This window comes from Petaurus breviceps, unplaced genomic scaffold, assembly GCF_028583685.1.
Source record: "Petaurus breviceps papuanus isolate PSGF00001 unplaced genomic scaffold, PetGlider_PUasm1.0 90903, whole genome shotgun sequence".
Classification (NCBI taxonomy): Eukaryota; Metazoa; Chordata; class Mammalia; order Diprotodontia; family Petauridae; genus Petaurus; species Petaurus breviceps.
In genome coordinates, this window is record NW_027187376.1 from 12,750,259 (window position 1) to 12,776,972 (window position 26,714).

General features: G+C 41.4%; 1 protein-coding gene across 4 annotated transcripts in view; it reads left to right on the top strand.

Moving 5' to 3' along the window:
• The first annotated feature begins 16,332 nt into the window (after window positions 1-16,332).
• The window catches only part of METTL21A (methyltransferase 21A, HSPA lysine), a 104,246-nt gene continuing 93,864 nt past the window's right edge, over window positions 16,333-26,714 (top strand). Inside the window, exons 1-4 of one of the 4 annotated variants that reach the window (XM_069075267.1) lie at window positions 16,370-16,613; window positions 18,308-18,487; window positions 18,914-19,025; window positions 23,298-24,503. In XM_069075267.1, the coding sequence (XP_068931368.1) occupies window positions 18,344-18,487; window positions 18,914-19,025; window positions 23,298-23,695 (654 nt within the window). In that variant the 5' untranslated portion in view covers window positions 16,370-16,613; window positions 18,308-18,343 and the 3' untranslated portion in view covers window positions 23,696-24,503. Of the gene's footprint in view, window positions 16,614-17,245; window positions 17,384-18,233; window positions 18,488-18,913; window positions 19,026-23,297; window positions 24,504-26,714 lie in introns of those variants that run through there. The other 3 variants (XM_069075266.1, XM_069075268.1, XM_069075269.1) reach the window with 3 other exon arrangements.

Consider the following 26,714-nt stretch of genomic DNA (forward strand, 5'->3'; position numbering starts at 1 on the left):
AGCATCAGTTCTTTTAAGCCTCTCCAGGTAAATATGAAGACTGCCTGTTCCTCATTTCTTATAGCACAATAGTATTCCATAACGTGCATATACCACAACTTGTTCAGCCATTCCCCAATTGATGGGCACCCCCTTAATTTCCAATTCTTTGCCACCACAAAAAGAGCTGCTATAAACATTTTTGTACATATGGGTCTTTCTCCCATTTCTATGATCTCTTTGGGATATAACCCTAGGAGTGGTATTGCTGGATCCAAGGGTATGAAAGTATTTATAGCCCTTTGGGCATAATTCCAGATTGCTCTCCAGAAAGGCTGGATCAGTTCACAACTCCACCAGCAATGCATTAGTGTTTCAATTTGCCCACATCCTCTCCAGCATTTGTCATTTTCCTGTTTTGTCATCTTAGCCAATGTGACTGGTGAGATGTGGTACCTCAGAGTTGTTTTGATTTGCATTTCTCTAATCAATAGTGAATTAGAGCATTTCTTCATGTGCTTATAGATAGTTTTAATTTCTTTCTCTGAAAACTGCCTGTTCATATCCTTTGACCATTTATCAATTGGGGAATGACTTGTATTCTTATAAATTTGATGAGTCACTTATCTTTAACAATAATTTTTTTTAGGGGGGGCGGCAGGGGGGGAAGGCAGGGCAATTGGGGTTAAGTGACTCGCCCAATTTAGTGTCTGATGCTGGATTTGAACTCAGGTTGTCCTGACTCCAGGGCTGGTGCTTTATTCACTGTGCCACCTAGCTGCCCCAATAATAATTTTTATTTGAGGCTCTCTGCCTCCTTTCTGTCCCTTTTGTCATTTCCAGAGTGGAGCACAAGCCTTTTCACAGACTTTTCACAGATGTCAGCCAGGAAGGAGAACATACAGGGTTGTGTTGATGGATATCAGGAAGACACATTACTGCTTAAGATACTGGTTTGTCATTAGACAGATACCCAAAGATATATGAAACCAACTCAGTGCCCATTTTTCTTCTCATGCTTCTCTTGCTTCTTGCATCTGAATATCAAATTTTCTATTCAACTCTAGTTTTTTCATCAAGAATGCTTGAAAGTCCTCTATTCCCCTGAAACATGATACTCAGTTTTGCTGGGTAGGTGACTCTTGGTTTTAATCCCAGATCCTTTGACCTCTGGAATATCATATTCCAAGCCCTTTGATCCCACAGTGTAGAAGCTTCCAGATCCTGGGTTGTCCTGATTGTGTTTCCACAATATTCAAATTGTTTCTTCCTGGCTGCTTGAAATATTCTCTCCTTAATCTGGGAATTGCAGAACCTGGCTATAATATTCCTAGGAGTTTTCTTTTTGGGATCTTTTTCAGGAGATGATTGGTGGATTCTTTCAACCTCTATTTTGCCCTCTGGTTCTAAAACATCAGGGCAGTTTTCTTTGAGAACTTCCTGGAGGATGATTTCTAGGTTCTTACTTTGATCATGGCTTTCAAGTAGTCCAATAATTTTAAAATTATCTCTCCTGGATCTATTTTCCAGGTCAGTGGTTTTTCCCATGAGATATTTCACATTGCCTTCTATTCTTTCATTAGTCATTAGCTTCCATTTGCTCCAATCTAATTCTGAAGCAATGATTCTCCTCATTGAGCTTTTGAGATGCTTTTTCCATCTGTCAAATTGAGCTTTTTAAGGCATTCTTCTCCTCACTGCCTTTTTGAGCCTCTTTTGCCAATTGAGTTAGTCTGTTTTTTAAGGTGTGATTTTCCTTAGAAAGGCTGTTGACTCTCATTTCATAATTTTCTTGCATCATTCTCATTTCTCTTCCCAATTTTTCCTCCATTTCTCTTATCTGCTTCTTAAGGTCCTCTATGGCCTGCAATCAGCTCACATTTTCCTTTGAAGCTTTTGGTGCAGGAGTTCTGACTTCACTGTCTTCCTCCTGGTCCATGCTTTGCTCCTTTTTGTCCCCAAAATAGGAGTCTAATGTTGGAATCTTCTGCTTTGTTTCCTTTGCCTAGTCATGTCACCCCCTCAGTCACTTGACCCCTGGGCTTTTTGCCACAGTAGGACTCTGCCACCAGACAGGGGAGCTTTCATCCCAAACACTGGGGTTTTCTCAGCTGCTAAAGGTATCAGTTGGGTGCCCTCTCTGAGGCCTCCACACACTCTGGCAAGCTGGACACATACCCCAGGACCTCCACCCTAGACTGCAATCCAGATCCAAGCAGGTTAAAGCAAGAGCAATTATCCCTCAGACTGGTTGCTTGGTCCCCCTATACTCTGCAGGCCAGGAAATGAAGCTGCCACATGGCGCTGGCTGTGCCAGGCATCTCAGCAGCTTCTTGCCCCAGGGGGGCAAAAGCCATGCACTCCCTCTTACTGGGTCTCAAAGTCCAGACTGCACTGACCTCTCACTTTGTCCTTTGCATTTATGTGTTGATAATTCTGGAAATGGCCACAGCTGCTGGTGATCTGGAGTCCCTCTGGCCGGCTGGTCAGGCCTGCCCTGGGGCTAACACCCCTGGCTCACGAGGACCTGGGCTCGGCTCCTAGAGCGCTGCACTGTGCTGGCAGGAGGTTAGCTTCTCTGTGTCATTTTGTGGGTTCTGCAGCTCCAAAGTTTGTTCAGAGTCCCTTTTTTACATTGATTGGGGAGGGTGGAAGCAGGAGCCCTGCTTGGAGGTCCTGCTTCTACTCTGCCCCCAAAAGCTTAGATTCTAATGGAAAGAAAAGTTGGGGGTAGGGGGGGAGCCAGAGAGGAAGGAAGGTACCCAGCTCATGGGCATGGCTATGAAGTTCAGAAGCCAGGAAAAGGGTCAGGAGGGGAATGGAAGCCAATTTGAGTCTCTCCACAAAATGGAGACCCCAGGAAGAACTTAAAAGTTCAACTTTAAGTGGGATATTCCAGGTTGAGAAGGCCCTGAGGGATGGTTAGAAATTCCTGGGCAAGGAGGGCCCAGGTGCTGATGGAAGTTCCAGGATGAGAAAAAATCATTAGACATTCTCTGAGCAGCTACACTGTGTAAGGTATGCTGGGGGAGTTTGGACAAGCATTTTAGGCATGGTTCCTGCCCTTGTGGAATTTACCATTTAGTAAAGGGATAAAACAGACATATCACTATATTACCTGGTAAGTTTTAGAGAAAACCAAGTACATATGAGTGCCCAGGACCTCCCATTGCATTTTCTTAACTTTACTCTTTCTTTCTTTCTTTCAAGCCATCCTTCCTACCACCATCAGAATATCACAATTCTGTCTGTAGGTTTTTAGTGGAACCCTGTTGCCTGGAGAGTAAAGTTCAAACTTCTTCGTCTGGTACTCATGGCCTTCCTTCCTTCCTTTGGAGCTGTCCTGCCAGTCCAGACTTATTTCATCCCATTTCCTGGCACATTCCATTCTCCAGCCAAATTGGTTATCTCATACTCTGGGTTTTCTGAACACTTCCTGTCCTTTCCCACTCCTGTGCCTTGGTTCAGGCTGTTACCTAGAATGGAATACATTTGGACCATCTGCCTTCCTTCACCTTGTACCATTGACTTTTCAAATCCCAATTAAAATATCACCTTCTCCCTGTACCTTTCCCTTGGTCTCCGAGTGAGCTCTTTGTTTTACATGTTTCCAGTGTACTTGTGTATTATCTCAGGCTTTATTTATCTGTAGAGGCAGCATGAAGCATTTATCTGGAGAAACAGCCTGGCCAGTAAGACCTGGGTTCAAGTCCTGTTTCCAATATATGGGCTGCATCACCCTGGACAAATCATCACTTCTCAGTGATTTAAGCAACCCTGTAAAACTCTTAAGTTGCATTGATAAAGGGAATTTCCCCACCTGGGAGTTCCCAGCAACCAGTGAAGTCACAGGTCCATGCCCAATTCCTACATTTATCTGTAAACGTATTCCATCCCCTTATTATAAGCCCCATGGAGGAAGGACTATGCTTCATCCAATCTTTAAATTCCATTGATGGCCTGTTCTGGATGAAGTGGGTTTTTCCTTTTCTTTTTTTTTTTATTAAATTATTTATTTTTAGTTTTCAACAATCACTTCTATAAGTTTTAAATTTTCTCCCCTTTCGTCCTCCCTTCCTCCCTAAGATGGCTTGCAATCTGATATGGGCTCTACACATATTAAACACATTTTTACATTAGTCATGTTGCATAGAAGAATTATAATGAATGGGAAAAACCATGAGAAAGAAAAAAGAAGAAAATAGAAAAAAGAAAATAGTCTGCTTTGTTCTGCATTCTGACTCCATAGTTCTTTCTCTGGATGTGACTGGCATTTTCCATTTTGTGTCCTTTGGGCCTTTGAATTGCTAAGAAAGGCTAAGTCCATCAAAATCAGTCCTTACACACTGTGGCTATTACTGTGTACAATGTTCTCCTGGTTCTGCTCCTTTCACTCAGTATCAGTTCATAGAAGTCTTTCCAGGTTTCTCAGAAGTCCTGATGCTCCTCATTTCTTACATCACAATAGTATTCCATTACATTCATATACCACAACTTGTTTAGCCATTCCCCAACTGATTGGCATCCCCTAGATTTCCAGTTCTTAGCCACCACAGAAAGAGCTGCTATAAATATTTTTGTACATGTGGGTCCTTTTTTCATTCTTATAATCTTTTTGAGATGCAGTAATAGAAGTGGTATTGCTGGGTAAAACGGATTCTTAATACAAAGGCAGCTAGGTAGGGCTGGAGCCAGGAAGATCTGAGTTCAAGTCCACCCTCAGATATTTGCTGTCTGTGTCACCCTGGGCAAGTCACTTAAGCTCTGGCTGCCTCAGTTTCTTCAACTGTAAAATAACAGTGATAATAATAATACCTATCTTACAGGGGTGTTGTGAGGGTCAAATAAGATAATATTTATAAAGCACAGTGTCTGGTACATAATAGGAGCTTAATAGATATTTGTTTCCTTTCCCCCTAATAAATATTTATTGAACTGTACTGGTAAAGATGATGGAGTGGGAATGTTGAAGATGACTTTCAGGTTTTAAGTCTGAGTGACTATAGTACAGCTAGGCTACATAGTATTGGGCCTTTAGTTTGGAAGACCTGAGTTCAAATTTGGCTTCAAACCACTTGCTGGCTGTGTGATCCTGAGCAAGTCACTTAATATTCATCTTTTTCTGTTTCTTCAACTAATAGCACCTTTCTATCAGGGTTTCTGTGAGGACTGAATGAGATAATTGTGTTATATTGTGTAATTGTTCTGAGTATCAGATGAGGTATTTGCTTTTTAATATATATATATATATATAATTTTAACATTCATTTTTAAGAATTTTGAGTTCCTTGCAAATCAAAACAACTCTGAGATAACACATCTCACCAGTTAGATTGACTACGATGACAAAACAGGAAAATGATAAATGCTGTTGAGGATGTGGAAAAATTGGAACACTAATATATTGTTGGTGGAGTTGTGAACTGATCCAACCACTCTGGAAAGCAATCTGTAACTATGCCTATATAAAGGGCTATAAAAAAGTACATACACTTCGACCCAGAAATACCACTTCTAGGGCTGTATCCCAAAGAGACCATACAAGTGGGAAAAGAACCCGTATGTATAAAAATATTTGTAGCAGCTCTATTTGTGGTGGCAAAGAATTCGAAATCAAGGGGATGCCCATCAATTGGGGAATGGCTAAACAAGTTGTGGTATATGAATGTAATGGAATACTATTGTGCTATAAGAAATGAGGAGCAGACGGGCTTCATAATAACCTGGAGAGATTTATATAAACTGATGCTGAGCAGAACCAGGAGAACTTTGCACACAATTACAGACACAAGGTATGTGTGATGACTAACTTTGATAGACTGGGCTCCTCTCAGCAATACAAAGTTAGAAGACAACTCCAAAAGACTCATGATGGAAAGGGATATCCACATCCACAGAAAGATCTACAGAGTCTGCAGATTGAAGCAAACTACTTGCTCTCTCTCTTTTTCTTGTTTGGTCCCTTCTTTCTCATTGTTCAACCCTTTGATTATAATCCTTCTTTACAACATGACTAATGTTCAATGTGAAGCTATTTGTAGAACCTATATTTGATTGCATGCTGCTATGGGGAGGAGGGGGAGAAAATTTGAAACTCAAGACATTGTGGAACTGAATGTTGTAAACTAAATCAATCAGAAAAAAAATTTTGAGTTCCAAATTCTCCCACCCCTTCAGCCCTTTCCCCACCCATTGAGAAGGTAAGCAATATGATATCAATTATATCAAGTCAGAAATTCACGTAAAACTTCAATATTAATCATTTTGTGGGGGGAAAAAAAGCAAGAAAAATGGGGCGGTTAGGTGGCACAGTGAATAGAGCACCGGCCCTGGAGTCAGGAGGACCTGAGTTCAAATCTGGCCTCAGACACTTAACACAAAACTAGCTGTGTGACCTTGGGCAAGTCACTTAACCCCAATTGCCCCTCCAAAAAAGAAAAAGAAAGAAAAAGAAAAACAAGAAAAAAAAGTAAGTGATAAAAGTATGCTTCACTCTGCATTCAGAGTTCTTCAGTTCTCTCTCTGGAGGTGGTTACTATTTTTCATTGTGAGTCCTTTGGAATTGTCTTGGATCATTGTATTGATTAGAGTAGCTAAGTCTTTCACAGTTGATCAGGAGATAATATTTGTAAGGTGCTTAGCATAGTACCTGGTATGCAGCAGTTGCTTAATAAATGCTCATTCTCTTTCCCTTCCCTTCCCTTGCCACTGGCTGTCAAGAGGTTGCTGCTATTGAGGGAATCACCCAATTGAAAGGAAGAGTTAATAAAAAAAGAATATGGAAATTCAGGCTAAAAAGAGTGTGAGATGATATGAAGATGTCAAGTAGCAACATCCCAAAGACATTTAGAAATAGAGACCCAGAGGATGGGTGGGGATATATTTGAAACCATAATTGTGGGTGAGCTCACCACTGCGGGAATGAATGTAGAGACAAGAGAATGAAGAAAAGGCAGCCAAGAAGACAGACAACCATATGTTAGTGAGGCTTGAAAAAAGAGAAAGGAGTAAAGTAAATCAAGGGGGAAGCCAGGGAAGGAAAAGAGTTGGGGGTCACATAAGAAAACATGACAGTTCTGCTAGGGGTAGCAGGAAGATCAGAGGCTGTAGAGTGGAAAGGGAGAGAAAAGACTTCCTAGCCCAGTCCCCTTGTTTTCCAGATGGAGAGGCCAGAGAGGTCTAGTGGCTAAGAGGACATCACCCAACTAAAGTATAGCTAAGTTAGCAGATGCTGTGCTTCTAAATGTAGGCCTTTTTCATCACAGCATCCCAAAGGTTTCATGGACTAACAACAATGATGTAATATAACATAATATAGAATATAAATAACAACAGTGGGAATTTGGTGCAAGGGAAAGAAAAAAGTTTGGTGCAAGAGTCAGGAGGCCTGGGTTCAAGGTCAAGATGTGCCTATTTGGTAAAGTCACTGTATGCAAATCCTCATTTATTAAATTAGAGATTGGGTTCCTTCCTTGCTCAAAAAAAAGGAGAGGATACAGAGGGAAAAAAAAGCAAGGAAGAAGGAAAGAGAAAGGGAAAATCTAAATAAAAGAAAAAAATACCATGGAATATTGTTGAACTATAAGAAATACAAAATGCAAAAAGAAAGGAAGAAAGGTTGGGGGGAGAGAAGGAAGAAAGGAAGAGAGGAAAAAAGAAAGAAAAAGGAAAGGAAGGAAGAAAAGGAATAAAGAGAGGGAGGAAGGAAGAATTAAAGGAAAGAAAGAAAAAAGAAAAGAAGGAAGAAAAAAGGAGGGAAAGAAGAAAGAAAGAAAAATAGAAAACTGAAATGACATGGAGGGAAAATGCAGAGCCAAAAGAACAATATATACAGTGATTTTATCTATGTAAAGGAAGATGACATTAAACAGAAGTTGGATTTACAGCAAATGAAATGAACAATACTGATGCTAACTTGTTAAAGCCTAGGAAGATGGTCTTTATATCTTCCATTGACAACCAATAATGATAGGCTGCCTGGTGGGATAGATAGAGGGAGTGGGACCTAAAAACAGGAAGCCTGAGTCTGAATCCTGCTCTGACACTATCATCTGATCATAGACAAATCACATAACCTCTTCAAGCCTCAGTTTGCATATTTTAAGATAGGGAATAAATAATACTTAGACTGCCTGCTTTACAGGATTGTAAAGATACCTTTTAAACCATAAAGGATTTCAGATCCTATGAATTTATTACTATAGCCAAAGGATATAGTTGCATATAAAGTCATTCCCAACTATTTTTTATATTGTTCAACTGTTCAAGTGTTTTTGTTTTATTTTTTTCTAATTTTAAAGAAAAAATAAATACATTTTTAAAACTTAAAAACAAATTAGAAATAGCCAAAATAGATGAGGTTGAAACAAAAGGGGAAGATATCAAAAAACAAAACAAAACAAAAAACCCAGAGAGAAAAAAAGATTAAACTCCAATCTACTCACCTGCCATGACTGGATGGTCTGATGTCCAGGGTATAGTATCCTAAGTCCCGTTCATCTTTCCCCTTTGGTCTACTTTATAGGTTCTGGATTGTTTTTAATTCCAGCATCATTTCTTATTCTGCTTCTCAACTTCACAGTGAGACTTTTGAGGGACATGAAAGAATTTGAGACATTAAAATAAGCTTCATGTTGACCACTTTAGATATTTCTTTGAGGTAAACAGGGGCTTGTGAGAGCTGATAGTTTTCAGTGTGAGCATTTATACCCTGAAATCAGCAAATGCTACAAATCAGGGCTTGTCTGGACTTAAGAAAGTAATGGAGAAAATATTAATAATGCAGGTTACACTTAAAAATATATCTTGTGTATACCCCACCCCATCCTGAGATCTGGTAGTTAAATATTTATCAGCACACTCCGGGATACAGAATTGTGTTGTCGGATCTCGAAATTATAGCAACATTTCACTTATCCAGAGAACCCTTATTTGGCAACCTGGGGTGGATGGGTACCAAGGAGGACTAGTGCCTCTGGTGTGAGGACTTGCCAACACCTTTTCAGGGCTGCTCATCTACCTTTGGTGTCCATCTAGTACTCAAATCTAATCTGTGACTCCAAGAAGCTGTAGCATGTGCAGTGATGGCTTTCTGGTAAACTATCTTAGCAGATGGGCTAAACCAGGTTGAGGGGAACCAATGCGCCTCACCTCACACCCATCGGTGAGTTTGGGGGGTGTCTACCCCAAACACATGAAGACTTCTCCTGGCAGAATGGATGGACAAGAACCATTTGTTCCAATGGCCACGAAGGCAGCAGAAACAGGTGGTGTGGAATGCATAGAGCCTGGTCAGTCACCAAAGATGCCAAGGTCATGTACTGCATCCCAGATCATCTTCTGTTTCTCTTGATTTTGTCCTGCCACTAGACTTCAAAGACTCTGGAAGGGAAAGTGAGGCTGAGACTTTGTGCCACTCTGCCTCACTTAAATACAAATTAAGCACAAGTCAAGACATCAGCCTGGGATGTCACTGGTCCTCTTAGAAAACAAAGGGCAACCTCGACTATTCAGAATGTGGGTGAAAACAAATAAGCATAAAGGGTCCCCGAGAAGCCAAAATACATGTCACAAAGTCATAACCTAAAGAAGCTTGTACTCTTAAGAGTTTTCCTTGGCCCCCTCACTCACAATCTTTTCATTGTAATGGAATACACACAGTGCTTGGAGTCAAGAGAGCCCCTCACTCTTCTTTTGATGTTAGCTTTTTAAAATTCTGGGCAAGTCTTTTAAGCTTTCTGGGTCTTAGTTTCTTCACCTATAAAATTGGAATGATGCCATCAACACCTATGGATTTCTATCTATGTGTGTGGGCATACACAGACACACAAACACACACACAGCACTTGGACAGATCTATAATCTTATTGGCATGCTTATTCCCTATCCACTGGCGCAGACTGTGACACATCCTGGGAACACATCCTTATCATGGAAAATTGTATTCCACGTCCCTGCATGAATCCTCAGTAGAAGATTAGCCCAATGTGCTGGAGATGTCCTGATGCAACATTTGGACTGTCCCACTGTCTCTTATTCTTTATTCTTGCTATATGAGCATGGCACTTCCCTTCTGGGGCATATGTGATGTTGCTGCTGCTACTGCTGGCAATGACATAGATGTGTATGTGTCTGTAGAGAAAACTATACTTCTTAGGCAAAATTGAGGTCACAAACTATGACTTTTCCTTGCTGTCTTTTTTTGGGGGTAGGGACATATTGCTTGTTTAAATGTCTTTTGTTAATGTTAAAAAATTATTTTTACATGCAACCAGGAAATAAAATATACAGGCAATGGGGTATAGAAATCTATCTTGCCCTACAAGAAAGCAAGGGGGAAGGGGGAGGCGGGTTGGAGAGGGGATAGAAGGGAGGGCAGACTTGGGGAATGGGGTAATCAGTATGCATGCCATCTTGGGGTGGGGTGTAGGGGAGAGATGGGGAGAAAATTTGGAACTCAAAATCTTGTGGAAATGAATATTGAAAACTAAAAATAAATTTTGGAAAAACAAAAAAAAAAAACAAGAAATGTCTTTTGTTTTCACCTAATGTATCTTCTGGACTGGCAAATGTAAATACATTGGTGGGGGCTTGTGAACTATGTCCTTGAAGAGCTGCTGACTTGCTAAGTTCCTCAACCTTGGAGTAGTTTTTCTGGGCTCCTGTGTGTGGGAGAGAGTGCCCCAGGTGCCCCATACATGAAGTAACAGATACATCCTTTACATGTCTTCTGGGGTTTTGAGAGCATTAGTTAATTCTTTTTAATTGCTTAAATCCCTTGGATAGACATGTAAGGTGGGCACCATAGTTATAGCATTACTGTACTATCATTCATTCATCTGTGAGGGGAGCTATGGTGAGTTGTTGGAGGATGATACTGATTTAATAATTTTGATTTATATCCACTTTTCCCATGTATTCTGTATCGGTGCATCTATAATGCTGGTATTTTACTGTTGCTGTTATGAATTTTTCCCATGGCTATATGGTTTAGAATGTGCTATAATTATGCTATATGCAAATGCATTAGGAAGAGTAGTAGATTTGAAATGAAAAGACATAGGTTTAAATTCTGACTTAGTCATTCCCTGTGTGACATTGAATAAATCAAAATGTATATATTAAGTGTTTACTATCTGCAAAGCACTGGGGATTATCAATGGAAAAGTCCCTGCTCTCAAAGAGATCACATTTTAATGGGTAAAATAATATATACTGATCTTAGTTGCAAGTCAGAAGGAAAGGTTCCATGGTCTTTAGGATGCAAAGTAGATGCTAATACCTCTTCATTAATATTATTTCCACTGATAAAATTGAGTCAATTTCTGTGTCGAACCATTGGATAATACCAAGTACTTTCAAGATATGAGCTCCCTTTTCTGGATCTTCAGTCTCAATGGTTACAACATCCCCAGAAGCAGTTGTCAAGCCCCATATCCATAAGGGTTGCTTCCAGGATGTTGGCAGTTGGTCAGCAGTTGGTGAAGAGAAAGGTGAATCTTATTGCTCTAAATTTAGACTCTAGTGGCCCTTTTTTAATGCTATCTGACCGTAACTAAGCCAATATAGCTATCATAGTTGACTGTGGTTCAAATCTTCTCTCTCCTACAATCTACAATTAAGTTTGGATACTAAAGGGCTGGGAGGGGAAGACAGAGGCTGGGGCAGCTGTTTGCATGGGAGCATTTCCTCCCCATAACTATTGGATCTTTCCATTCTTCCCTATTACACTCACCTTTAAAAGCTTTTCTAGATCTTTTCTTCTCTCCTCAAAGTTCTGATTGCTCCATTCAGATTTCACTAAAAAGGGCAAACCTGTAGCCCTTGATGGTATTGTTAGCTTCTTTCTCATCCATTTTGGTCTCTCAGACTGAGCTGAGTAAAGAGCCTTCTCAGGGAATCTGGTGGATTCTTCACGAGGCTCCACTTGAATCCTTTTCTGTATGATTCGGTCTTGTCTCTCTACTGTTTTGATGATACCCAGGTTTTTTACTGATCACAAGAAATCATTTCCTAGTCAACCCTCAGCATGCAACTTGGACTTGTTATATTCATTCTCATCATCCTGAGTTCTGGGGTAATTCAGGTACAGGTTTGCCTATTTCCTCATGAATTAATTAATTTTTAATTTAATTAATTTATTAATCCATTAATATCTCTCAATCAGCTAAGCTCAGTGTCTTCACCAGTTCACCTTGCTTCACTTTCCTATGTTTTCTCCAGTCTCAACAACCATTTTGCTACTTGGAAGTGATGGGGTTTACGCTCTAGGAACTGTAATGGGAATGTAAATTTTTAAGATCTTCCCTGCCCCTAGGCTTAAGTGCACCTGGAGCCTGTGGTGGGAGGCTTGTTTCTCAGGAGATACTTTGTGATTGGGCAGTGGGTCAAGAAGGTTGTTACATTCTCTGAGCCAGGAGAAGGCTATATAAGCCCTGATATGAGGCTTTGCTTTGGGGCTCACTTTGAGAAGTGTTGTGTGATTTGACCAGATGAGACTCTGGGCAGCCATTGTTGAGAGCCCCCTGGCTTTGAAAACCCAGATGTTGATGCTTCCCTCTCTGGTAACTGGGATTAGGTATGGATGTATATAATGGTTGGACAGTTTGGAAGCCTGTCTGCTGAAATGTTCTTGTAACTTATTCTTGTAACCTCTGTATACTCTGAAGTTCGGGGTGCTGACCTTTTTCCCCTGAACTAGGTAAATGATACATGTTTGAGTGATTAAAGCAAGATTGTTAACCCATTTTGAGTTGCTTTCCTTTAGCAAAGCAGATCTAAGAACCTGTGTTAGCTTGCTGCTATAGGAACCCCCTTGAATCTTCCTACTTGATGAGGTATTTGCCTGAGGCCATAAGCCTTTCATTATCACTGGGCCCAAATCTCTGTTACTCTTAACTTAGCCTAGCCCTCAGTATTCCAGCTACTTCCCACCCTTGATCCTATCAAAATGTCTACACCCAAACCTGTTACCCTTAAACTAGCCTAGCCCTCCATTGTCTGTCATCTCCAGGTAGCCTTCAGCTGTTTCCCACCCTTAACTCCATTCCTGGAGTCTGAGTTCCATCAAAGTTCCTCCTTAGACTCCTCAAGACCCTCCCCAAATTCCTCCTCTAGACCACCCCTAGATCCCTCCCACAATCTTTCTGTCTAGAATATCCATCTTGCCTCAATGAAGGGGATGAGATTTATCTAGCAGAGATTCAGTCTGTGTCAGATTGTTCTGGCCCCACTTGACAATATAAGCATCACAGATACTTAGGCTCCTTAAGAGTCTACCCATTATGACAAATCTTTAATAAACTTTTGGCTGAGAGAAGGCTTCTGTCAAATTCATTCAGCAGAACCCGGCGTCTCGGTATTTTGGGGTCTCAACTACCCCCAAACCCCGACCCTAAACTTTATCAGAAGTACTTCTGTCCTGGGACCCCACTGTACTGACTGCTGACTGCCTCTCCCAGACCAATAATTCAGGAACTCCCCAGCTACCATGCTTTCCTTTCACTCTCTAGTCTTTTTCCACAGTCTTGCTGAAACATAGCCACACCTTTTCCCTCTCAGCTTCTGGAATCATGTATAAATCATGCCACAATAAACCCTGCCACTGTTCCCTGATAGAGCATGTCAATCTATTTACCTATTGCTCTACTCAACATCTTGTAACTTTCCAGACCAAAGTACCCCTCCCTGGTCACTAAGTCTTCTAGGTGAGTTGTCTCTCCCATTAGAATGTAAACTTAAGGGTACAGACAACATTTGCTTTTATATTTTACATTTGCTTTTATATTTGTGCTTTTCACCAAAGGCTTAATAAACACCCCCCCCCCCCGCCATTTACTTATTTAATAAATTGGAGAAACCTCTTCTCAATTGTAGTTACTCATATGTATATCTAGTAAATTATCTAATCTCTTAGGATTAACTATGTTAAAGTTACTGAGCATACAATGTGTTAACAATGAAATCAATAATAAAGATTGAAAATTATTTGCAGAATTTTAGCTATGAAAATAATCACAACCAAGGTCACCTCAACCTAGGGATATGTGCTGATATATGTTTAATAACTATCCCTCAAAAAATGTATGCACAACACATTTAAAAGTTTAATCTGAGTTAGCATTTTCTTCTCTTAAATCTAGACACTGAACAAAACCATCAAGTCCTGATTTGTGGGTTTTGCCAGTTTCCAAGGTGAAGGTGCTCACACTGAAAATTTAACAATTTAACACTGCCTCAAACTCTCTCTGCAATGGCAGATCACTTCTGAGAACATACTCTCAAATATTTAGTTTGTTAAGAATAAATAAATGAAGTCGCTTTGAAAGAATTTCTCTATACTTTTTTAAAAAAGATAAGGATTAAAACAATTTCATCAAGAAAGAAATTCTTTTTAACCTCTTTTTGTCTTCTTCAGCTTCTCTTTGGCTGTGACAAGAGAACAGTCCCTTCAATTACCCTCAAGCTATTAATCCAAACAGTGTCTCTCTAGACTAATATATCATAAACTTCTCTTTATAAAGGTGCTTAATAATAGTTAAGATAGTTCTCCTGTGAAAGCTTTTCATTGCTGTTTCTTTTGTCTCTCCAGAGTTTCTTTCAAACTGTCTTCATTGACTCTCTTCTCAGTTTCTCAGAAACTGCCAGTCCCCGACTGCCAGATTCTAAACATTCCATTTGGCTCTTAAAGCTATAGAAACTGTAGCTATGGCTTCTGTAGGACAGGCTTTTGCCAAAGGGGTTATAGTTATATTATAGTTGTTGGCACCCAATATTCTCCCTTGACTGGTACTGACTCCCTCCATATCTCTGCCTATTTTTGTACAACTTACAAATCTCCACTAGTGTATATAAGATCCTTAAGGGCAGGAGGTATTATTTACTTTTGTATTTCTAGTTTTTAGCAAAGGAGTCTAGGTGCTTGAACTCTTTCTCTCTCCTCCTCCTAATGCTCATCTGTCCTACTGCGACCCTAGAAATCTCTCTGTCCTGGGACCCTCCTTTGTTAAAAATAAGAATTTTATGAAGAACTCCAGTCAAACTTCACCCAACTTAAGCTTGGACTCTTTCTTCTCCTCCTCTGTACCCCTCTCCAGCTCCCCTCTAGCTCTTAGAGACCCCCACTAAAATGAAAGCTCTTTGCAGGTGGGAAATGTCTTGCTTCTTGTAGTTGCATTTCCAGCACCTGGAACATAGTAAGTGCTTACTAAAGGCTCTATCAAAATTTTGGACAACCCTAGTGCTCAGGTGGAACTCCCAAAATATTTTTTAAAATATTAAAAAAAATTTTTTTTTCAAAACAGAAAGATCCAAAGACTGTTAGGTAGATCCTTTAAGAAGCATTTATAGCAATCTTTTTTAAAAATTAATTTTATTTTAATTAAGCATTTATTTTCTCTCCCTCCCATTTCCATACCATGAGTGGGAAGGAAAAAAAAAAACCCCTTATAATAAAAATGCCTAGTCAAGAAAAACAAATTCCCACATTGGCCTTGTTCCAAAAACTGGGGCTTCAAACAGGATCTATTTGTACAGCCCTTCCTTACTTAAATCCAATCCACTTGCATGTCATGGTATCCCCTCCTGATGTCATGGTCCTCTAGGAGAATGAAGGGCAAACAAAAAACACAAACGAGAATTGAAAATGGAAGGGATGCCCATCATTTGGGGAATGGTGAAATAAGATGTGGCCTATAACTGTAATGGAATATTATCCTGCCATATGAAATGACAAGCAGGAAGGTTTCAGAGACTTATATGAACTGAGGCAAAGTGAGGTGAGCAGAACCAGGAGGACACTGTACAAAGTAGCAGCAATATTACTGGATGAAAAACTGAGTAACTTAGCTATTCTCAGCAGCACAATGATCCAAGACGATCCCAAAGGCCCCCCATGAAGCATAGACTGGTATTGATCACTTTCTTTCAAATCTTCTACAAAATGACACACATGGGAGTGTTTTGCATGATTGCACACGTATAACCTATGTCCGATTGCTTACTGTCTCTGGAAAGGGGAGGGGGGCAAGGAGAAACAGAATTTGGAATTCAAAACTTTTAAAAAATGTTTCAAATTGTTTTAACGTAATGGGGGAAATTACATATGCATGCCTGCATGTATATAAAGCCAGGGATTCTCATCCCGTTGATGCCTTCAACCCTCAGGGCTCTGGAATTACGGCTGGCCAGGCACAGACCAGAGTTTGGTGCACATCGTTCTTGCTCCCCTTATGCGAAGGATTCAGAGAAGGGAATCCACACGACTGGAGGTGCGTGGGGCGCAGCGATAAGGGGCAGGCAGCGCAGTGACGTCACTGGCGCATCAGCCAATGACCGGCACTCATTTACGGCATCTATGCTGGCTCCGGGGGTACAAAAGCACAGGGGGCCCAGAGCCTGCCCATGAGCAGCTTCCACCCTGGCGTCGGCGTGGGATGGCCCCAGGCCGCGGCAGTCCCATCTAGATCGGAGGCTGGCTGGCTCGGGTCTGTCCGGCTCGCGAGAGCTGCCCCCTCCGTCAGCCTCAGGTCACTGCAGGCCCTGGAACTCCGCGGGCGCCGGGCCCTTTAAGGCAGACCGAGGGAGGAGTCAGCCCCGGGGGGCGGGGACAGCAGCGCCGGCCGCCCGCGAGTCCGGTAAGGAAGCGGGGCGCGGAGGCAGCTCCCGGCCTTCCGCCCCCCGGTCCCGGCCCCCGGCCCCTTGCCCCTTTCCTCGGACCCGGGCAGCAAGCGGCAGTTCAACCCCGGTCTTCAGGCCGCACGCTGGGCCCCCGCCCCTGCAGCCGGGCGCCATGCCTGACTGCAACCACTTCCCTTGGGCGTGAGCGGCCGGCTTACGTTCGGTCCGGTCCCGTCCCTTGCAGCGGGTGCCGCGTGCTTAACTCCGGCCCTCGCGCCCGGGGCCCCACGCGCGACCCCAGCCCTCGCACCCGCGGCCCCACGTTTAACCCCAGCTCATGCGCCTTTGCACCCGCGGCCCCACGCGTGACCCTAGCTCTCGCACGCGTGGCCCCAGCCGTCGCAGCCGGGCAGGACCTCCCGCCCTTGTTCTGCCCCATAGCCCCCCCGGCTTGCCTCGGGAAACAGCCTGCGGGAGGGGGCGCGGAGACCCCGGGTGCTGCCTTGTGCCGGGGCCCGGCGGCTGGTGGGGGTCAGGCTTCCGGCTTGGGGCCCGCCACACCCAGGACCTCAGCCCCAGAGGGGAGGGGGCGCTGTTGCCATTTTCTAGTCTTCGTCCCCAATACGCATAGCCAGGCCCGCCCCCAAACGCCTCTTTCTGGCGGGGCTGGTGGCCCCAGCAGTTGGGCTGGCGCATGACCTCCGGCTTCTGCCCTCCTCACTCTGCATCAGTTCATACCAGTCTTCCCAGTTTCTTTTTCAAACATCCCCTTTCATTTCTTACTGTTGTAAGTATTCCATCACATTAAGCTGCATTTTTTTTTTTACAGTAAACATTTTTTTCCCTCAGTTTTGATCCCATATCACTAATCACATCCCTGGCTTTCTGTTCTGGCTCAAGCTATCATTATATAATAGATATGATAGCCATTCCTAACCAGATTAAAATATAACTTTTATTTTGTTAAATATTATTATATATTATATAGTTTATAATATTTATTATATATAGTATTTATATATAATAATATTTAATAAAATAAAAGTACAATAAAACATAGATAACATTCCGTTTTAAAACCAAGTCTGTATCTTGTGGCCTGCAGGGATCCTTATCCCGGGGATTAGGGGCCTTTTTATATTTGAGTTTAAGAACCCTGGCCTAAAACACCAAGATGTTCCCAGGCTCCCACAGCCGGTATGTGTCAGGGGTGGAACTTGAACCCAGGGCTAGCTGAGCTCCGAGGCCCTATGTCTTGGTCCTCCATGCCACAGCCTCTAAGGTGGGTTAATGGGGCACACATTTTCAGAAAGGAATAAGGTGATGAATTATTTCACTTGGCCATATTTAATTGATGACTAGAATTGCCCCAGAGATGAGAGGTCATTGATAACCGTATCAATGAGACGTTTAAAAGATAAAATAGAAAAATAAAGTGAATAGCAGAATAGTTAATTTTTGAGCATTGTAGATATAGAGGGGACTTAGAAGGTTGGAGAGATTTTCTTGAGCACAGATGGATCCAGATTGTTGCACTGTTAGGATGAATTAGAACCATCTGATGCTTTTCCAGCTCTTTGCATAGATTTCAAACCAGAATTACAGTCTTTGAGTCTGATGACTTTTTTTTTCTTTAGGAAATCCTCTCAATTTGGGTTTGAAGCTGCCATTCCCAGGGCAGAGCTTTACATCGGATTCTTTTTTATAACAGACTGAAGGCACATCCTCCAGATGAACTAAAGGCACAATGGCCCTGGTTCCCTATGACTCGGAAGGAATAGGGATTCAGAAATTCCATAAACCTCAGACCACCTATACGTTTGTGAACCGAACGATCCAGATCCAGCAGGACTGGAAGCATCTGGGTGTGGCAGCCGTGGTGTGGGACGCGGTATGTATGCTCAGGGTTCTGTGTTTCATTAAAAACCACCAAAGGACCCCAGGCCTGCCTAAAGCCACTGAGGAAGAGTTTGCTGCTCCCTCATTTACATTTTAAGGATGAGCCTGTTAAGGCCAAGCAAGATAAAGGTCTTAGTCTTTCTGGGGGATCACATTTGATAGAAAGTTTAGCAGTAAAGTCAGAACCTGGATTCAGCCTCTGAATCACAAGCTCACTGGTCAACTACTCTGACTTCTGCTAATTTTTTTAATGGAATTTATATTTTTTTAATGGAGTTTTTACCAAAGTCCTGATTCAAATCGGTGCCCCAAACCCCTTTGTGACAATCCTAAAAACCATGTGATGTGGTGCGAACCCACGAGGGTGTGTACACGTGCACATAGTAGGACTCTTAATGAGTCTTCTGTTTTGGCTCAGGCTGTGGTTCTCTGTACGTACCTGGAGCTGGGGGCTTTCAATCTTCAAGGCTGTTCTGCAGTGGAGCTAGGAGCCGGAACAGGACTAGTGGGCATTGTGGCGGCTCTGTTGGGTAAGTTTGCCCATTTCTTTTAAGTTCCCATGGACTTTAAAGTGAATATATATTTTTTAAAAACCAACAGGTGTTTTTATGGCATTCATTTTCTTGATTTGACTGTTTTCTTTACTCAGGAGGTTTCAATCCATACATGGGATGTCCTAGAAGATTTAATAGCTTAAAAATGTACTAAGACTTTTGGGAGACCCTCCATTTTCTCACTCGATATGGGCTGGTAGCAGGTTATTGTTATTGTTTTTTGTTTACGTCCAGAAACTACTTCAGTAACCACATTCTTCTGATCGTAATAATAATAGGTGACATTAATATAGTGCTTCCTCTGTGCCAGGCACCGTTCTAAGCATGTAACAGTGATTATCTTTGGAACCTCACCACCACCCTGGGAGGTGGGTGCTATTTAATTATCCCTCCTTTTATAGATGAGAGAAAACTGACACAAACAGAGTGACTTGCCCAGTGTCACACAGATCTAGCATCAGAGGCTAGATCTGAACTCAGGTGTGTCCTACTCTAAGCCCAGCCCCCATCCCCATTCCATCTCTGTTCCTTTATCCCTGTTTTCTGCAGTTACCATTTTAGGTGCAAAATTCCCCTTTGATTTTTCCTCCCATATTCTTACTTTTTTTTTTTATGCAATGGGATTAAGTGATTTGCCCAGGATCACACAGCTAGTACGTTTCTGAGGTCAGATTTGAACTCAGGTCCTCCTGACTCAGGGCTGTTGCTCTCTCTACTCAGGCACCACCTAGCTCCCTGCTCCCCCCCCCTCCCCGCCTCGTCATTGGACATCCTAGATGATCTTTTTAAATTTCCTAAATCCTTTCCAACTCTGTCCCCTAGGAGAGTTTTTCTAAAATTCTCCTACATCTTCCACCTTTTTCATGACCATTCCTCCTTTCTTGTCTTATTAACTGAAATCAGATTTGCTCTGCTTTGACAGTTTTCCCCAAGGGAGGCCTGTTCCTAGCTCCCAGGGGTGGGGAACCTTTGGATTCAAGGCCCTCTAGATCTTGAAATTCGCCCCTTTGACTGAATCCAAACAGGGCCTGGCCCTTGAGGCCGCCGGTTCCTTACCCATGTGGAGGGAGGTTTGCCAAAGCGCTTCCTATTGCCCCTTGCAGACTGATGTTCTGTCACCCTCGATCGGGCTGCCTTTCTTTGGAAGGTCTTGCCATATGATTAAATCCTATCCACCCTGCCTTTGCCCTCTTGTTAGCTTTTAATAAAGGATTCCTGCTATTTTCCTCCTTGATGGCAACTCTTAGCTCAAAGTCCTCTTCTATTCTGTCCCTTGTGATTATTCTCAAGGTTTTAATATCCATGCAGATAATTCTTCCATTAATAACATTGTTTGTTGTGTTGAGTCATTTCAGTCATGTCTAACTCTTTGAGACTCCATTTGGAGTTTTCTTGGCAAAGATACTGTAGTAGTTACTTCCTTCTCCATTTCATTTGACAGATGAGGAAATTGAAGCAGACAGAAGTTAAGTGACTTGCCCAGGGTCACACAGCTAGTATATGAACTCAGGTCTTCCTGCCTTCAGGTCTGGCACTGTATCCACTGCACCACCTAGCTGCCCTCCAATAATAATGGTTTATATTTATTTACATAATATTTATAGTTATAGTGCACTTTTTTAAAACTAAAAATTTCAGTTGTCATGCATTGAATTTTTTTCCCTCCCACCTTCCCAAACTTCAGATAGAAGAAGAAAAATACAAAACCCTTGTAACAAATAAGTATAGTCAGGCAGAACAAATTACTACACTGATCATGTCTAAAAATGTATATTTTATTCCACATGTTAATCTATCACATCTCCATCAGGAGGAGAGTAATATTTTCTCTTTTTTTGAGCCTTTTAAAATGTTTTAAAATTTATTTTGTTAATTATTTCCCAGTTTCATATAAAATTTTTTTTTAGCATTCTTTTTTTTTTAAATTGAGTTCTAAATTCTCCCTCCCTTTCATCTATTTTTTTTTTTTTGCTTCTTGGAGGGCATTTGGGGTTAAGTAACTTGCCCAAGGTTACACGGGCTAGGTTTTTTTGTGTGGGTGTTAAGTGTCTGAGACCAGCATGAACTCAGGTCCTCCTGACTCCTGTGCTGGCGCTTTACTCACTGCGCCACCTAGCTGCCCCCTTTCATCTATTTCCCAGAAGAGTATAATTCTTCATCACTGATTGGTTGAAATCATGGTTGGTCATTGCATTGCTTAGAATTCTTAAATCTTTCAAAATTTTACGACAGTTACATTCATATGTCATAATTTATTCAGTGATTCAATGCCCAATTAATCGATGGCTACCCCTTTAGTCTCTAGTACTTGGCGCTAGAAAAAAGAGCTGCTACAAATATTTGTATATACAAATGTGTGTGTGTGTATGCAGACACACATACACACACTTATAAACTCAGGTTGACTCTTTCCGCTAAACCTTGTTGCCTGTTTTCCTTCATGGTAATGGACCTTGATGTCTGCTTCTTGGCTATCCCCCTAACTAATTCCATGTTGGCCCTTATCCATTCCTTGCAATTGGCTCCGTCTCCCAAGCTTTAAAACCCTAACAACCCCTCTCCAGTATGAGTTTCTGTTGTTATATCTCTGTTACTCAGACTGCTCTCCCCTCCTTGTGACCTCTTCTTCATCCCATATCCCAGCCCCTTAGCTTCCTTGTGGGTTCACTTGCTTCCATACTCATCCCATGAATCTTCACCATACTCTTGCTAGCACCTGATTTGCATTTTAGGGGTTAGGATTGGCAAGGCAATAAAAATAACAAAGACTATGCGATCTGGAAATCTTGAGATGTATGGAAAAAGAGGTGGAGACTCACAATAGCTTGAGGGGTAATAAATAGTAATGATAAAATAACAGCATTTATGTAGTGTGAGCCAGGCATGGTGCCAGGCTGTTTACAAATATTACCTCATTTGATCCTAACAACAGCCCTGGGTACTGTTATTATCCTCAGTTTACAAAGGAGGAAACTTAGGCAAACAGAGGTCCAGTTTTTCTCAAAGTCCCATAGCACAAAGGTAGGGAAGGTGTTTTTATTTAGAAAAGGTAAAGATGGAGTATTTTTTAGGTAGATGGGAAAGAACCTATAGAATCAAGTTTCTTAACCTTTTTCTGTGTCAAGGCCCCCTTTGGCAATCTGGTGAAGCCTACAGACACCTTCTTAGAATGATGTCTTTTAAATGCGTAACATAAAATCTGTCAGATTACGAAGAAAAATCAGTTATGTTGAAATAGTCATTGAAATTTACATATACATGTATACCAATATATACGAAATATATACATATTTTTAAAAGTTCACAGATCCCATGCTAATAGCCCCTGTTTTAATAGAGCGTTACTATTCCTAAGCTTGCAAATTTTTCTTTAATTGCATTTTAGGTTGTTTCCTGAGGACTTTTACAGAGACTCTAATTTTATCTTTAAGCACTTGTCAAAACACATGTAAGATAGATTAATAGCTGATACATATATATATACATATATATATATATATATATATGTACATGGTAATGTTACCAATGGCAGAATTTTTAGCCATGAAGGACAACCGATATTTCAAGTGGAATATTAGCTTAGAAGCTTAATGGAATGGTAGATTAGAAACCAGGATGTGGAAGGGGACATGCATAAAGCACCAGGCCTGGAGTCAGGAAGACCTGAGTTCAAATTTGACTTCAGATACTTACAAGCTATGTGACCCTGGACAAGTCACTTCACCCTGTTTGCCTTAATTTCCTCATCTGTCAAATGAGCTGGAGAAAGAAATGGCAAATCACTCCAGTATCTTTGCCAAGAAAACCTCAAAAAGGGATCATGACTGAAAAGACTGAACAACCACAAAAATGGAATTAGAGGCCACATGACAGCAGCCAGCCTTCAGTTACCTGAAGGGCTGTGATGTGCAAGGGGGGTCAGACTTGCTCTGCTTGGCCCCACGGGGCAGAAGTAGGAATGATGGTAGGGGTTGTGGAGAGGAAGATTTAAGTAAGGAGAACTTCCTAATAAAAGTGAGATGGACTACCCCCAGCAGTTAGTCGGAAAACACTGATTAAGGCCCTGCTGTGTGCCAGGCAGCATTCCTCAGCCCCCGTGTTTGTTCACAGTAGTGATGAGAGGTAGGTAGAAGGCCTCCTTGTGATTATAAAGTGATGTTGGGGACATTAATTACTAATTAGGGGAACATTAATTGATTAGGGGGGACATTGTTTGTCACGAAGATATTTCTTTTACCCACATTCTAGGTGCTCATGTGACCATCACAGATCGGGAAATAGCATTAGAATTTCTCAAGTCCAACGTTCAAGCCAACCTCCCTCATGACATACGACCAAAAGCTGTGGTGAAGGAGTTGACTTGGGGGCAAAACTTGGGGAACTTCTCACCTGGAGAGTTTGACCTGATCCTGGGGGCTGACATCATCTATCTGGAGGAGACTTTTGTGGATCTCCTGCACACCCTAGAGTACCTGTGCAGTGACCGCTCCGTCATCCTTCTGTCCTGCCGCCTCCGATACGAACGGGACCACAGCTTCTTACAGATGCTGGCGGAGCGCTTCACCGTGCAGGAGATGCACTATGACCTTGAGAAGGATGTTCACATATACAAAGCACAGAGGAGAGACCTCAGGGAGGACCTGTAGAGTACATACTGTCACATGTATGGTGTCATCGTGACCCTAATGTTGGCATCATATGTGGCTGGCTGTGTCACTGTTGAGCCAAATTACTCATCTGGCAAGATCTTCTCAAGTCAGAATGAAGCGTTTCTGTAGCATCAGTCTTGGGATGGGGTGCTTCTATGGACAGGTGCTCAGACCCCTCTGGATAATGTTTGAGGATACGACCTGGACCTGTGATTGATGATTTCAGTGGTCACTGTAATTTAGTAGACCTGTGATTGATGATTTCAGTGGTCACTATGATTTAGTGGACCTGTGATTTATTATTTCAGTGGGCACTATAATTTAGTGAACCTGTGATTTATGATTTCAGTGCTTATGACTTCTAGGGAAGGAAACTCCCTCTACCAACATAGGTCAGCACCTTTCCTGAAACTTACTGTAGTACAGAGTGCCTTAGAAAAACCAAGAAGGGAAGTAACCTGGCCAGTGGGTCAGAGGTGGCCCATGAACCCAGGCTGTCTTGGTTTTGGGGCAGTTCTGTATGCCAGGCTGCCTCTCTTGTGGATGTGGGAAGTCTGAGTTATACAAATGACTTAGAATTCACTGTGAAATGTTCAGTGTTTTAATACAGAGTTTTCAGAATATGAAAGAAATTTGTTTATACATTCCCTTCTTGTCTTTGTTGGCCCTGTGTGGGTGTTTTCTACTTATGTCTAGTGGCTGCAATTTGTAATTAGAACATATTATACTTCTAATTTCTAATTTCATTTGCATGAAAATACAATCAAATGATTAAAATAAATATTTCATGTATTTTGAAAAATGAGCTTTTAGCTGAGAAAATGAATCATTTTTTACCCTTTTATGAATTGCTTGTTAAATTTGTGAGATTCTGATAAAATGATTATGGTTAATTCTTCACAACCAACTTTTTAATTGTTTTTTGTATATTTCTGTGAGGCCTTTGCACAGGAGGTCATATTGAAAACTAAAATGTGGTAGCATAATATGGAGGATTATTTTACATTTCATTGCCTTGCCCTTTTAAGTGTAGAGATTTGATGAAGGGTGAGACTTTATTCATAAGTAACAATTTTTAGGTCGTGTGTTTTTTGAAAAAATGAGTAGGCTAGATGTGGTGGCACCTTCCTGTGGTCCCTGCTGCTGGGGACTTAAGGATGGTGGATAATTTATGGCTGGGAGTTTTGAGCTTATGGTTGTCCATATCAAGTTTGGGATCAGTACAGTGAACCCCGAGAAGCAGTGTGGGACACCAGGCTGCCTAAGGTAAGGAGTATGGTTCCAGGTTGGAAAAGTGCAGGGTTTGGGGACTGGCCCAAGTGAGCCCAGGCTTCTTGATTGAAAAAGTAAATGAACTGATAGTAGCTTTACACTTTAACACTAATGGCTTGTATTTTTTTCTTTAGCTTGCACTTTTTTTTCTGTTGTTTTTTGTTTGTTTTTGGAGGGCAGTTGGGGTTAAGTGACTTGCCCAAGGTCACATGGCTAGTAAGTGTTAAGTGTCTGAGGCTGGATTTGAAATCAGGTCCTCCTGACTCTAGGGCCGGTGCTCTATTCACTGCACCACCTGCCAGCCCTAGCTTGTACTTTTTTTTTTTTTAATTTTTAAGCAATCGGGGTTAAGTAACTTGCTCAAGGTTACACGGCCAGTTATTTCTGGGTGTGGTGCTAAGTATCGGAGCCCGGATTTGATCCCCAGGTCATCCCGACACTGGAGCTGGTGCTCTTACTGGCTGAGCCACCTGGCTGCCCCTTAGCTTGTACTTTTCAATGATAAAAATATTATCATTTTGGTGTGGATAATTTTAGAGGATTAAAAACTGATTTTTGTTTACTTTCCAAGAATATGCCAACAGCAACTGGCAAATTTTTTTGTTTCTACACATTGTGTTTGAAATGACAAAATTTGTAACTCATGGAAAATCCCTTGTCCTCCCACTAGCTTAAAAAAAAAAAGCATGCTTTTTATTTAAAAAAATAGTTTTGTCCACACTAAATTTATTAATTTTCCTATTAGTTATAGACTTATTAACTAGTGAATGCCCAAAAATGAATTTATATCTATAACTGTGCTTCTAACTAAATTAGAAATGGAAGTCTCACAACTCTTTTTTGGGGTTCTTTTCTAATTACTTCATTCTCTTTATTGTACTGCCTTAGGTAAGAAATATCAGTACCCTGATTGCCAAATTTTCAAAGCCTCCACTTCATGCATGTTTAAACTGAAGTTACAAATACTCTGTGGATCAACTGATCAACTCTTTTGTATGCTGTGGTGACAGCCACAAGGTGGCATTAGTGCCCCCACACCTGGGGTCTGAAAAAATAACTGGCCCACTGAGCTCTTTTTCTTTTCTCCTTCCTTCCTTCCTTCCTTCCTTCCTTCCTTCCTTCCTTCCTTCCTTCCTTCCTTCCTTCCTTCCTTCCTTCCTTCCTTCCTCCCTCCTCCCTCTGCCCTTCCTTCTCTTTCTTCCTTTCAAAAAGATAACATCCTCTTTTGTATGTTTCTCTTTGTATGTGTGTGTATATATACACATGTACTATATAAATATACATAAGTTAAATTAACTTCAGTTAGTTTATTTAGTTTAATTAAATATAAATTAGGTAACTTTGGACTGAATGAAAAGATGTTTCAGTGAGATCATTTCCTAGATGAGCCATTTATAGAGTTGGTGACATTGGGAGCTGGGGGAGCTCTCTGTCTAAAGTGTGAATTTCATCAGTTTTCTTATTAACTTTGCCCACCTTATCAGATGCTGGAGCCAAAAGATTTTCTTTCCATTTCAATTAGAAATAAAGAGAAACTGAGAACTGAACAATGAAACAGATTTAGAACCACCAGTCAGTCAACAAGCATTTATCATGTGCCCAAAACTTGCAAGGTGCCGTGTGTATCAGCAATGCCATATTCACAATGCCTATAGAGATTACAAATATGCTGATATAATTATCCATCACAAAATATGTCAGGTTTGCCATTTGGGGAAATAAACTAGAAAATTTATTAAGATAC